Below are 14,923 nucleotides of genomic sequence, written 5' to 3'. Positions count from 1 at the left end.
TCTCATTATTCCACATTTGCAACGATTATTTAGGTATGAAAGCTTGGTGCAATTTATGGTTTACCATGCATGCAATAGAAGTAGAGATGACATTATTCAAATGCATGTGGATAGTTCTGCATTTATGGACATAGACAAAAAGTGGCCACACTTTAAAGAAGAACCTCATAATCTCAGGCTTTCATTGGTAGTGAACGATGTCAATCCATTTGGAGAGCTAAGATATACTTACTCTATGTGGCCTGTTTTTGTTATCAACAATAAAATTCCTCCATGGATGTTAGTAAAGAGAGAGCACATATTGTTGGCAATGATTGTTCCAGGTATTTTTTCATTTGATAGTCATCTACATTAAATTATAATTATTGGAGAAAAATTGTCATAATAATTATGTAATGTTTTTGTTCATTCAACTAGGTAAGTACCAAGTTAAAGATATGAATGTATATATTGAGCCTCTTATTGACGGGCTAATGGAGTTATGGAATGGTGTCACTATGTTTGACGTCTCTAGATTGATAGGACAAAGACAATTTCAACTCCATGCAATACTTGTATGGACAATTCATGATGCCCCAAGGCTAACACATTTTTTTGGTATGTTATAGTGTTAAACTTGTGCATAATTATAAATATAAAAATTATCATATTTAATCAAATTATACATGATCTTGTAGGTCTTCAAACAAAGCAAAAATTTGCATGTATAGGTTGTGGTCCAAAGATGAAATCTTGTCATTCAAAAAGTTTAGGAAAGCAAGTGTTTGATGAGTATAGCCACTTCTTCCACAAAAATCATAAGTATCGAAATATTGAAAAACATATTTTCAACGCGAAAGAAGAGACTACATCAAATCCACAAAGAATGACACCTTCCCTATAGAAATTGAAATATAATAGAATTAATCGTCAAGGTAATGTCATTCCATCTAATGGTTTATGTTTGGAATTTATATTTTTATATTGTGTTTTGTTTATTGATGATGTAATTGATGATGATTTTCATTGTTAACTTTTTAAACTTATATGCCCCATGAAGTTTGTCAAGGCATTAATGACCACCTTCCTAAGAAACTAAAAAGTTATCCTAGACAATTTAGTAAGTTTCCCTACTACGAGCATCTACAAATTGTGCATTTTGATACTATGCATATTGGAAATAATATAACAGAGACATTATGGAAAATATTGGATGGAAGACATGACAAATAAAAAAATATCAAAATTTGTAGTGACATTCAGGAATCCAATCATGCAATGAAAAATGTCATTCAATCAAATAGTGATGGAGACCAAATTAATATAAGTGCCCTTCCTTAGTTACTTATGGATCATCAAAGCAATGCTATAAAAGAAGTCATACGAAAAATTTGATTTCCCACAGGATTTGCTGCGAACATAAATAATCTCATAAGAAAGAAAAGTGAATTTGGGCTAGGGATGAAAATGCATGTTTGACAACCTTCATTAAGGTAATTCATGTTCTTGTGTATTTACTATAGATTTGTATACTGCATGTACTTTTCATTGGATTATGTTAGAAAACAATGAAAAAGATCATTTTATAATTGTTGCATTATGTTCTACCTCTATCTCTCCCAGACCAATTCACCAATATTGTCAAGCAAGTTATATATGATCTTGGAAAATACATGAGGTAAGTAGTGTTATTTGTTCAATTTGTTCTATAGATATTATATTTGCAATTTGTTTTACTTGTTATGTAATATATTTTATATTATTTTGTAAAGTCTCATTAATATATTTGCCTCTTGAATCTCTTGTAGGTGGTTGTCATCTAAAGAAATTCATAAAGAAGATATTAAATATTGGAAGAGAAAAATTCCTTGTCTAATTTATGAAATGCAAAAGTGTCTACCTTAAACTTTTTTCAAGACACAAAAACACTACCTCATACACCAAGTTGAGGAGATTGAATTGTGTGGACTTGTACACACAAGGTCAATGTGGATGGTTGAGAGACACTTAAAATTTTTGAAGTCTTTGGTTCGATAAAGAGAACATCCTAAGGGTTCTATGGTGGAGGGATATATGTGTTAGATTTTGCCAAGATCAAGGGGTCAATGAAATGTACAAAATAGAGACACAATATAGGACAAGAATAAACTGTATTCTCATCAATAGAAAATGATCAACTAGATACAATACAATGAATAGAGGCCTGCTTATATAGGCAAGGCCATATGGATGTATGAGCACACAAATATGACATGTGGCTCAATGAGAAAAAAGGGTAGGTAGGAAATAGGTGTGGGTAGGTAGGAGAAATAATATAATATTCCACATGAGGTGGATCACCCACCGAAGGTGGAATTATCACTCCACAATAAGTGGATATGATAGTGTAATAACAAGATCAACACCATAAAAGGTGGAATTTCTCCTACACACACTATCGCAATGTGGCACAAACACCCAAGTGTCTCATATCCAAACTAATATGAAATGCATTGTCCTAAGTAAACTTAAGTAAGTGTAATAATATCCATGATGAATAATTATTTACACCAACACCCCCCCTTAAGTGCAACTTAGGGGAATGCACTTAAGTCTACAATACAACTAAGCAAGATGGGTCTTGGCTACGAGGCCATGTTAGGTACCCATGAACAAATGCAAATGCATGCAAACCAATGCAATGAAATCTCTCACAAAGTGGGGAAAGAGAGAAAAACCCAATGGGAAAAAACCCTCCTCCAAAAGAGAGATGAAAGCTATACAAAAACTCTCAAAGAAGTATGTGAGGAACAATACCCCATGTGAGGAAAAAGTCCCCCCCATATGAGAGAAGAAGAGAAGTCAAACTGTGACCCCCCATCAATGGAGAATCTGCACCAATGGAAGAAGCTCGATGTATGAAGAAACTGCTCCACGAACGTCAAACAACATTCCTCCCCTTAGGAAGAAACAAAACCAAAGGTGTATCCATGAAGTCTCCCCAATCATGAAGGGAAGATGTATGAAGAAATCTCATGATGAAAGGAATCTCTGAAAAACTACTCAAGTGTCTCCATGTCGATGCTGAAAGATACCCCCTCCAAAGGTGGTAAATTGTGCCACACTGCTGAAAAAGGCACTCCAAGATCTAGTGGAGATGGATGTAGAACATGTCCCAAAGATTCACATGTCTCCTCAAAACATAAAGAGACCTCCTCCAACTGCTATACATGAGTATCCACAATCATGTCGACCTCGAAAGAATGATCATGTAGAGAATGAACAAGAGGGTCAGAGTGTGCCCTCACAACAATCGAAGAAGGATCACCTTCATCAAAGAGAAGATGAATGTCATCAATGATGTCTCCCAAATCTGCAATGTAGGATTCCACAAACAAACCTATAATATCTGTCAAGTAATCATCCCATGAATCTGAAGTTGGAAGACAATGAATATCCTGCTGCACTGAATCACATGAAGGCAAAACTACCGCACTATCTGCATCATCAGGTGCAATAGGTGATGTGATATCAATATAAGGAGATGAAATACAAGACTCAAGAATGGGGTTACGTGTGAGAATCCCCATGTTCAATTGTCCAAAGTTCTCCTCAAAATCTGAACCATCACAAGAAGTGTGATCATAATGTGAAATCATCATCATCAACAAAATCTAAAAAGGAGTATAACCGAGATGCATGATCAACCACCCCAGTTGCAATGATAGCTCTAGTCTCCATGTCTCTAATGAAAACTGAGTCAGGTGTGAACTCCACAACTCTCTTAGTTGCGCCATGTGTGATTTGATAGATAGAAAGGAGATTGTTTGTCAAATGGGGTACACACAACACATCATTGAAGGAGTTATCCCCAATGTCAATAGATCCTTTCCCAATCACATCCATGTATGTATGATTTCCCATCAAAATATGAGGCATGGTGCAAGGCTCAAATGTAGAGAACATAGACTGCGAAGATGCCATATGATGAGAAGCCCCTAAATCTAGAAGCCATCAATCTGAATTATGACTAGTAGTAGCACATAGAGCTTTTCCTTTTTTTGTTCCAAAAGAGTGAGTCTTTCCACTTGTAGAAGCCATGAATGCTTGCCCTTTTCCTTTTGAATGTGAGGAAGTGGAAGTTGATGAATCATCCTTCTTGTAGACTTTAGGCAAATCAATGTTATGCTTTTTGATGATATGTGTGAGTTCATCAATCTTCTTAGAATGGCAATGATGCTCCTCATGACCAATCTTTTTACAATAAGCACAAGTAGGTCTCTCCCTCTTTGGTGAATTATCTCTCTTGGAAGAGAATGTATCTCCTTGTTGTGGAGAAGATGGTGTTTTGTCCTTAGGCTTGGATTGCCATTTCTTCTTGTTTGAGTTGTCCTTTCCTTGATTTCCTTTGTTCCCTTGATTTGCCACTAATGCTTGAGACTTAGAAGAAGCCTTAAGAATTCCCATGCTTATCAACTTAGTTTGTTCCATCATCAACATTTCATTGAAAGCATCAAATGTAGGCATTTTGTAGCTTGAACCCATTGTCATCCTATGGGTTTGGAAACTAGAAACAAATGCTGCATATTCTTGTGGAAGCTTCCCTATCAAGTTGAATATCAATTGAGTATCCTTCTTATCAATGCCACAATCTTTGAGTTGTGCCCTCAACTCATTTGCCTTAGTGACATAATCTTGTATAGTATCAAAGTTCTTGGGATCCAACATGGTGAGATCACTATCAATTTGATATCCCCTAATCTCATCAACTTGACCATACAAGTCTTGAAACTTTTGCCAAGCATCCTTGATTAGAGTACACTTCTCAATATGAAAAATGAGATCCTTTGATACATACTTTCTTAAGGTACCAATTGCCATGATGTTTTTAGTGAGCCAATCCAAGTGACCAACTGGATCAACCTTAGGATCAGCTAGAGCAACAATAGTTCCATCAATGTAATGAGTGAGTCCTTTTTCCATAAGTTTACTCCATGCATCAATTTTCCAAGTAGCATAATTATGTGGAGTTAAGAGAGGAAACTTAGAAGAATCCATAGCAGAAAAAAGGAAGGAACACAAGAGCACAAAAGCACAAGAGACACCCCTCAAATTCAATCAATCAAAGTACCCCCCCTAAAGTGATGATTTTGGCACTTTATACTTAGTGCGATTACAATGAGCCACTTGCAAAACAAGGCAAAGTGGACTTATGATGCAAATTTTACAACTTCTCAAATGAGATACAAGAGACTTCAATCAATAGTGCAATGAATCTAACTGAGATTCAAGCAAACATACAAGTACCAAGAGAGCCAAAAATGGCCAAGATCTGAAAGTACAATTTCTACTTATAATGACATCAATCTGATAGCATCATGTGAAAGTAGATGAAAAAATACGCACTTTCAAAAAAAATGGCACATAAAAAGGAGGTCGGATGACCCCAAACGAAGCCTCTGAAGTTGCAAAAATTGGGATTACTCAGGTACAGTCACCAAAAACTGCAATTTCTGAAAAATCCATGCATCAAAATCAACAAATTCTTTCACCACTGCGGAGAGCACGAAATTCTAGCCCATTTGAAAAAAAATTGCACCCAAAAAGGAGCAAAAATGAGCAAGTTATGGCCATTTAAAGTTGAACCGCAAAATAAAAAATGCAAATGAGAGGGGGTCCAAAAATTTTCAAACCCTGCTGATGTGGCGCTGATGTCAGCAATTCACTAGGTTAAATTTGACAGCCGTATGACCATCACAAAAACTTCGCCCTATCTGCTGACTGGGCGTCCGTATTGTACGGACGGGATGACTATGCAGAATGACTGTGTAGTCCGTACCGTACGGAAAGCTGACTAGGTAGGCTGATTTGGTGGATGACGTGGCTATCGTATAGCAGTTGACTATGTGTATGGTTTTCCCGCGGGCCAGTGGCCACCTACCACGTGGTGGGCGTGGTCCTCCGGTTTGGTTGACCTGACTGCGACACGGGAGCCGGCGTGGGTCTTGGTCTGCGGGAGTCGTGCCGTTGGTGGTGTCAGGAGGACGCGGGTGGCACGGGCGGAGCTGCGGGCACAGGCGCAGAAGCTGGGTGGAGAGAGGAAGCCGGGCGGAGACCTGCCGGCGTCGGTGACGGGAAAACCGCGACAGAGGCAGAGCGGAGCGAGGCGGCGGCAGCGAGGCGGCAGCGAGCATGGGGTTCGGAGCGGATAGGTACGTGTGCGCAAACAGAGGTACACTTGCGACCTGCAAACCTACAACGCGCAGGTACGAGGGGGTCTGCAGACCCCCCAAAAACTTTTTTTTTGTTTTTTTTTTTTTTATTTTCAAATTTTTTTCATTCGACTTTTCAATTTTTTTGATTTTTTCAATTTTTGAAAAATATTTCAGAAAAAGAACAATTTCTTTTTTTGAAAAATAATAATAAATTCCAAAAATCCGTACGATATAAGCAAAATTGGAGAAAAAAATTTTCTCACCAAAATAGGCCAACTTTATAACCAAAATTCATGGAAATGGCCTTTTGGATGCAATGGCAGGGTCGGATCTAGTCTAGAACGCCTCCAAAAGATGCTGCTCCTCAGATCTGCCTCTTGACGTCGCAATAATGCCTCTTCAAGATGAATCAATGAAGCCCCAATGGCTCTGATACCATGTTAGATTTTGCCAAGATCAAGGGGTCAATGAAATGTACAAAATAGAGACACAATATAGGACAAGAATAAACTGTATTCTCATCAATAGAAAATGATCAACTAGATACAATACAATGAATAGAGGCCTGCTTATATAGGCAAGGCCATATGGATGTATGAGCACACAAATATGACATGTGGCTCAATGAGAAAAAAGGGTAGGTAAGAAATAGGTGTGGGTAGGTAGGAGAAATAATATAATATTCCACATGAGGTGGATCACCCACCGAAGGTGGAATTATCACTCCACAATAAGTGGATATGATAGTGTAATAACAAGATCAACACCATAAAAGGTGGAATTTCTCCTACACACACTATCCCAATGTGGCACAAACACCCAAGTGTCTCATATCCAAACTACTATGAAATGCATTGTCCTAAGTAAACTTAAGTAAGTGTAATAATATCCATGATGAATAATTATTTACACCAACAATATGGTATACCAAACTATGGTGTACATTACTTAATACCTTCCTAAGTTCATGGCAAAGATCCATGTAGATCATATTTGGGATCCCAACTCCATTAACAAATTTGAAGGGGAGTACCAGATGGGGAAAAATAGAATGAGAAAAGTGAGAGGTAATTATTCGATATTGCAGTTATTTATATATATTGTAGTTAATTTATTCGTAGTCTTCAATATACTTCAATTGTAAATTTCTAGTTATTTTTTGTATAGTTTCTCGAGAGTGGGATGCACTACATTTGTATGTTGCAAACAATCATGATTGGATGATGGTATGGATTCAATGATGTCAATAATCTGGTTGCACATTAAGATGGGAAAGTGTGGCTTCATTGGTTAAAGAAGCTCACCATAATGGAGATTCTAGTGTTACACATATTGGAATCCAATAGCATTGAGAGAGGGGGATGAATCAGTGTTATACCAGAACTATTAATTTTAGCCTTATTAAAACATGCATACACCAACTGGTATATTAGTACATACAAAATTTAAACAAGTAAAGAAACCAATAAGCCAATCACATAGATGAGAACCATAACACAGATATTTGTACATGGAAAACCTCAAAGAGGAAAAACAACGGTGGGATTTGTGACCTACAATACCAATCCACTGGTCATATGAAGAGATATTACAAAATATGAGGGGCCTGCACTTACAAGAAGGCTTACAGCCTAGAGAACACCACTCAATCACAAAGGAGCCTCACTAACTATATAAAATTTCAGACTACAATCTGGAGAAGTATGAACTGCTAAGATAGCATCTTCTATGCCAGAATTCAATTTTCCTTTAAGCTTTGTCTTTTCAAGTCTGAAACCCTAAACCCTTTACCAGAATAACCCTTACATGAATTTCCTCACATACATGATCTCTTTGATATATTTTGCATCATATTGCATTCGCATGTACATAATCTCCTATGTCGTTTCTATATCAAAATGATCTATCAAACTAACTTGTATACCCTATACAAATTTACATGCCTTATGTCAACTTACAAAAATATATATCAAATTACATGTTGGTCAAATAACATAAATGAATAAATATTAAAACATTACCGATGCCAGATCCAAGATATATCTGCCTCCAATACCGATAACCTTGCTAAACCATGTCAGCCTGCATTGTTGATAACCAAAGAAATCCTTATGTCTTGTTAGTGCCAATATAGTATCTATGAAGTGCCTGTTGGTACACAACTAAACCAAAACATGAAGTTGGAAAACAATACCATGTTGCCATCAATGACAACATAGTGAAACCAACCAATTGAGTGTCAATTTCCATAAATCTCCCCCTTTGGAATCGATGGCAACACTCATGTGAAAAATGGTCAAAGTTTCATCCGTCGGTTTCATCCTACCCTAGTCCCCCTAAGATGAATATCCATTAATAATAAATACTCCACATCTCCATAACTCAATAACTCCATGACTCCCCCTAATGTATACAACTCCTTTTATTTCACATCTATACTACTCCCCCTTTGACATCAATGCCATAAAAAATTCTAAATAGAATTTCGAAGAAAAAGAATTGTATAATGTATATCCCAAAATGTCTTACCAGAGCTTGACAAATTTCAAAATTTCCTAATAAGCCTTTTCAAGTAACTAAAGATAAGTATCCCAACCTATTTTGAATGTGCCAGAAATAGATACAAGTCCACTCAATATATGTGCAAATAATTCTTTCTCATTTACCTCTGTCAGTGTGGGCTTTCCCACCATACCCATGCATTGTTTCTTGTGTACATTGAGTGAATCCAACTAGGGACTCACCAAGCCTCTCAAACTTCTAGCTTTTCTTATTATTTTGTCTCTTTCCTTCTCAAGAACAAAAATTTGATTCTCTAAAGTCAAAATTTGACCATCAATTGATGTAGTCAATTAAATCAATCTGTCAAAAGAATTAGCTATACTTGCAGTTTTCTCCTAAATTTATTTTATCTTCTTATCCACATTAGTTGTAAGTATTTCAATGTTACAACATACCTTATATATTTGTACATTGCTTCAAAGAATTTTCTATTAGTTTCATCTTCTCATCAATCTTTTTTTTCTCAAATTCAATTACCTAGTCAAATGTAGTTCTCTTAGCCTGAGTAAACCTCTCTAGTACTTGCTGGTTTGAAATTTGTTGTAAGAATTTAAAATCATTTGAAATATGCTTAGTAATTATCTTACTCTTTCCAAATGGGCTCACTTCATTTTCAATCTTGCACTTTGGGACCATTCTGTGTAAAACACTGATTAATTGATCAATAATCCCTTTATCTATGGATCCTTCCTTCATTAGTTTTTGTGTTGCCATCATCATCAATTCAGTAGGAATCATCTTTTTTATGTTTTTTTTTCAACTTGTGAGGTGTCAATTGACAACAATGATGGACCAACTACTGGTTTCGTTTCAGATTCCCCTGCCTTCTCTTATAAAGATTTATCCTTTATAACTTCCTCACTTGCACTGGTGGCTTCGCCACTTGGTGCAGTTTGTGTAACTGACAGTTCCTCTGTAGGAACTATAACCTCAACCTGTACATTTGCATCTGGAGGAAAATTATCCTCAATATTAGTATCCTGTACAATATTAGCTTGTTCACTCTCTATATTAACCGATATCTCAATATTTATCTGTACATATGTATTTACTAGGGGCTCAATTTCCACTATCTTAATATTTTTCAAAACTTAGGGTGAAGTACCCATAATCCCCTTTCCTTTTCCTTCAACCAGGGTGTTTACAGTGTCTATTTTGGTTTCTGGTGAAGTAAAGAATCCTTTGTTCTCTCCAAGGAATTTAACCCATCTTTTTTAATTATCCTTTATTATTTCATTTACTCTTCCTAGCATCAAACTAGTTATTCTATGTTTGCTATTAAAAAAATTTCTATCTGCCACCTCAAGTGTCTTTTCCATTTCATCTAGAGCAATAGTAACACAAATAGATAATAGCTCTTAAATTTTAATATGTTTATCTTCTTGCATGGCTGATAGTATTCTAGCATCTAACATATTATATAATTCGACCGGTATTTGATTTTCTATTTTTATTAAGGCTTTCTTATAAATATCTAGCTATAATAAGATTTTCTCCTCTATCTCTCTTTGTTCATCCTCTTCTAAGTGTTCATAATAGAATTCAACATTATTCAACATGCCATCTTTAGTGATTTCATCTACTAATTCCTCACAAGTCTTAGGTGGAACCTTACCAGAATCAGTGTCATTCTTATTCTTCCTCTTTGTAGTACCAGATGTAGTTGAAGGTGTTACCTCATCCTCATCCTTTGACTTTGTAGTAACAGGATCAATATGTACTTCAGGATTCTTCCTCTTCTTGCCTTTCTCTGAGATAGCATCAATTAATTCTTTGATGTCCTTTGTGACCTTCTCCACAAATTTTCTTGCTTTCCCTTCCTACTTCTCTTTTTTTCTTCTGATTGAACTCGGTTGCAACCTCTTGTTTTTTCTATTGTGCAGTACCGCAGGGCTTCTCTACCTCATCAATAGGTTCATCAATCAACATTTTTGCAAAATCATCAAGAATTTGTGCATCCAAATCATAGCCCATTTCTTCAATCCAAACCTTTCAGGGCTTACCTACTTCCATAAGTGTTTCATCCTTCTTTACCATGAAGTATATGGTTGAATATTTTTCTACAATATGCTCAGGCACCCTTACCCTAGACCTCATAGATTTCTGGAATGCTTTGAAATATCCCCATACCTTATCATCTCTTTGACTTCTTAAAGAAGAAATTGACTATTTCAATTGTCTCCCTACCGGGATATCAAATACCCATTGCCTCTTACCAAAACTCGGTATATCATTCATGAAATATAATATCAAGTTGCCATATCAAAATGTACCCTTCTTTTCACCCCTATTTTTTCCTAGGTTTATTAACAACTCATCTAGCTTCCAACCGCATAGATCTAATTTTGCATTCTCTCTCAGCATTTTGAATGCACCCAAAATGTATGAACTTGAAACAAAATTTAGTTTATTTGACTGAGTTACCTTATACCCGATGATCATGCTACTAGATCTGATGTCTATGTCAATGATAGTGCTCACTCTAGTGGATCTCCTGTCAAATGTCGCACTGGTGATCTTTCTCATAAAATCATTTGAAACCTTCTTGTTTTGAAGTTGCCCAACTGATGATAAACCAGTGATTGCCTAGATGGCTTCCTTGGTGATTTTGTAAGGTCTATTTAACCATATAAATTCCCCATGTACTCTGATCAAAACATATCTGATTATCTCATCCTCAAATTCTAGAATATCCAAAATATCAGTAAATTCAATATGCTTGAATCTCAATTTAATCTTTCCAGATTCTCCCATTAGCTCACTCATATATGTGCCCTCAATTTCAGAAGTTCCCAAGTTCTCAATTTGATAGTGAATATATGCCCTAACATACTCTACATAGACAACTCCCTCTGGAATGTGAGAAAATGCTCCAACCAAATCTTCCAAGGTAGCCACATGTGGATACCACTTGAAAATTGGCCTAGGGTGGTTGTTGACCTCTACTACAGTCAGGTTTGGAACAAAAACAAGAATAGATGATGATATCACTTCCATGTTTAAAGATAAATACCTTTTGATTGCTCTCGGTGAAAACCTCCAACAAATTCTTCCAGACCCCAGTGAGATCACTCAAGAAGAAATCTTATTTCTCTAAATTTCCTTTGATCACTCTTAGTCACTCTTAATCTCTCTGAAGTCACTCTGAATGTAAGGTGGTCAATAATGAAGACAATTTGACTTTTTAACCACTAATAAAAACCCTAATCTTTCATTGACATAAATGACTCCTGGTGAAAGATACCTGATCTCGCTCAAAACATAACCATGTCGGATAATAATCTCAAGTATCTATAACAAATTCCAGAACCTCTTCCCAAGGCATATGAAGCATCTTCATGAATTTTGCCTACCCCTAAGGCATCTGCCTTATTTACTAGATGAGCTACTTTTCGATGTAGGAGCAGCCTCTTCTACCGGATAAGTGACCGATGCATTCCCATTTGATGATTGTTCTTCATTCTTCCTAACCCATCTCTAAGTATGATCTTGATGGATTTAACTAACCTTATCTTTTCCTTTCTCATTTGATGCTCTATTACCAACCAGTAGATTTCTGCTTCTATAAAATTTAGCAATATGTCCAACCTCATTGTATGCATAACATGTAACATTGTTTCTTTGAATTGCTTTGCTAAAACTGGTGAAATATCTTAACCTGCACTGATTAACCATATGTCCAAATTCTCCATATGCATATCATTTAACATTCATTCTGCAATCTTATGTTTTATGACTATACTTATTGCATTTGGAACATTTACCAGGAGTAGAATCGGGGTTCTAATTTTCTCTATTTCTACATTGCCTAGCCATGTGACCAAATCTATTGCAAACAAAAAAATCTACATTAAATATATAAGCATTAAATTTCCTTACCACCTTATGGTTTTTATCTTCATTAGCAGTACCGGAACATTGTCCTTGCTCAAATCCAAGTCCACTAGAATCTCCAATCTGCCTTTGTCTCTTTAATAACTCATCTAGCTATGGTGAGCTAATCTTGATTTTTTCTTTATAATCACTTGCAGTAGTTAAATCTTCTCTCACAATTATCATTTGTCTCTCAAGCTCTTGTTCGTTACTTGGGGATTGTACTAAATCAGTTCTCAATATATAATTCTCATGAACCAACCTACCACATTATTCAAATTTGTTCTTCAGGGATACAACAAGATTTTCTTCCTTTTTCTTTTTGTCTTCAATCTCCTTAGACATCCTCATAGTTATAACTTGCATTTAATTTTTCATAACCATGTTCTCCTGACTCAATTTCCAATATTGTTCCTTAAGTGCATCTTTCTCTTCATCATCCCGACTTTGCAAAATTTCCTTCCTCCTAGCTTAAATAGATGATAACCTCTCTTGTAGGACAAGAATGAATTCCTTAGTAGAATTGAATTCATCTTGTAGCTTTAAGTTCTTCAATATTTCAACATCATAATCTTCAAGTTCCATCTCAAGTTGCTTCTCCAAAGCCATATCCCTCGATTTGAAATTTATTATCTTCCTCAAGCTATTAAACTTCCTCCAAGGCACAAGACTCTTATACTAATTGTTGGAATCCAATAACACTTAGAGAGGGGGTGAATTAGTGTTATACCAGAACTATTAATTTTAGCCTTATTAAAACATGCATACACCAACGAGTATACTAGTACACAAAATTTTAAGAAGTAAAGCAACCAATAATCCAATCACATAGATAAGAACCATAATGCATTGATTTATACATGGAAAACCTCAAAAAGGAAAAACCATAGTGGGATTTCTGACCCACAATATCAATCCACTAGCCATATGAAGAGATATTACAAAATATGAGGGGCTTGCACTTACAAGAAGGCTTACAAGCTAGAAGCCATTGCTTAATCACAAAAGGAGCCTCATTGCCTACATAAAATTCTAGACTACAATCCAGAGAAGTGTGAACTACTAAGATAGCATCTTCTATGACAAAATATAGTTGTGGTTTAAGCTTTGTCTATTCTGGTGTGAAACCCTAAACCCTTTTCCGAAATAACCCTTACATGAATTTCCTCACATACATGATCTCTCTGATATATTTCGCATCATATTACTTTCACATGTACATAATCTCCTATCTTATGTCTATATCAAAATTATCTATCAAACTGACCTATATACCCTATACAAATTTACATGCCTTATATTAGCTTACAAAGATATACACAATATCAAATTACATGTCGGCCAGATAACATAAATATATAAATATTAAAGCCAATTGTCTATGTCAGATCCAAGATATGTTGGCCTCCAATATAGATAACCTTGCTATACCATGTCGGTTTGCATTGCTGGGGCTGCTTACATGTATTTTTTTTTTGCAATTTTGTCATCCTTGATGGAAATAGGTAATTGACTACAGACATCGTCAACCCTTTTGTTAAGGACCCTGCACTTTCTAGATAAACGAAAGGTAATGAAAAAAATATACAATGATTATGATGTCTACATATTGTTCATGTTGTCTAGTATGTAATTTTTAGCATATGTATCATGTAATTTTAAGCTAATATATGATAAATGAATTACATATGCAGGAACCTGAACCCCTTTGATGAGGATCCTGCATAGTGACATGGATCAATAGGTATAAGTCAATACACCCTATAGAAACCATTTATTAATTACTTTCTTTCTCTTTAATATCCGTCTTTTGTCTCAAATGCACTTTATATTATTCTAACTTGTAATTATAATAAAAAATATTCACACAAGGATTTAAGATAACAACCACTTACTTTAAATGGTTATAATAGAGAACTGATTTGAAAATAAAGAATCCATGACACAATTGAAAATAAGAAAATTAGCTTTCTTTGTATTATCTTGAAAATAAAGTCTTTTGACTTGAAACATGAAGATATACTTCACTTTTTTTTGTAGCTATGTATTTCTATCTTCCAAAAATTCTTCTCATCAAGTGATTAAATTGAATATTATATAATATGCCAAATGGTCATGCCCTTTGATTGAAGTCTTTTGAGAATAGATGAAACCTATAGTTAATCATCTAGTTAATCATAAATGTACATTAGGTAAATATGCTAGATAGTTATGATTGTATCTAGTATCACAATCATGGATTGTGTCTTGGGCTTCCACCTCCATTAGGACCATGCTTTCCATGAAGTCCACCACCTTTTCAATAGTCTGGTCTT

General features: G+C 35.5%; 1 protein-coding gene across 1 annotated transcript in view; it reads left to right on the top strand.

Moving 5' to 3' along the window:
• Nucleotides 1–6,170, top strand: part of LOC131074154 (cytochrome P450 76T24-like) — a 96,020-nt gene extending 89,850 nt beyond the window's left edge. Inside the window, exon 5 of the mRNA XM_059218899.1 lies at nucleotides 5,889–6,170. Coding sequence (XP_059074882.1) covers nucleotides 5,889–6,170 — 282 coding nt within the window. The remainder of the gene's footprint in view (nucleotides 1–5,888) is intronic.
• Nucleotides 6,171–14,923: the final 8,753 nt, after the last annotated feature.

This window comes from Cryptomeria japonica, chromosome 4 (genome assembly GCF_030272615.1).
Source record: "Cryptomeria japonica chromosome 4, Sugi_1.0, whole genome shotgun sequence".
In the NCBI taxonomy this organism is placed as follows: domain Eukaryota; kingdom Viridiplantae; phylum Streptophyta; class Pinopsida; order Cupressales; family Cupressaceae; genus Cryptomeria; species Cryptomeria japonica.
This window is presented reverse-complemented; position numbering and strand designations above follow the sequence as displayed.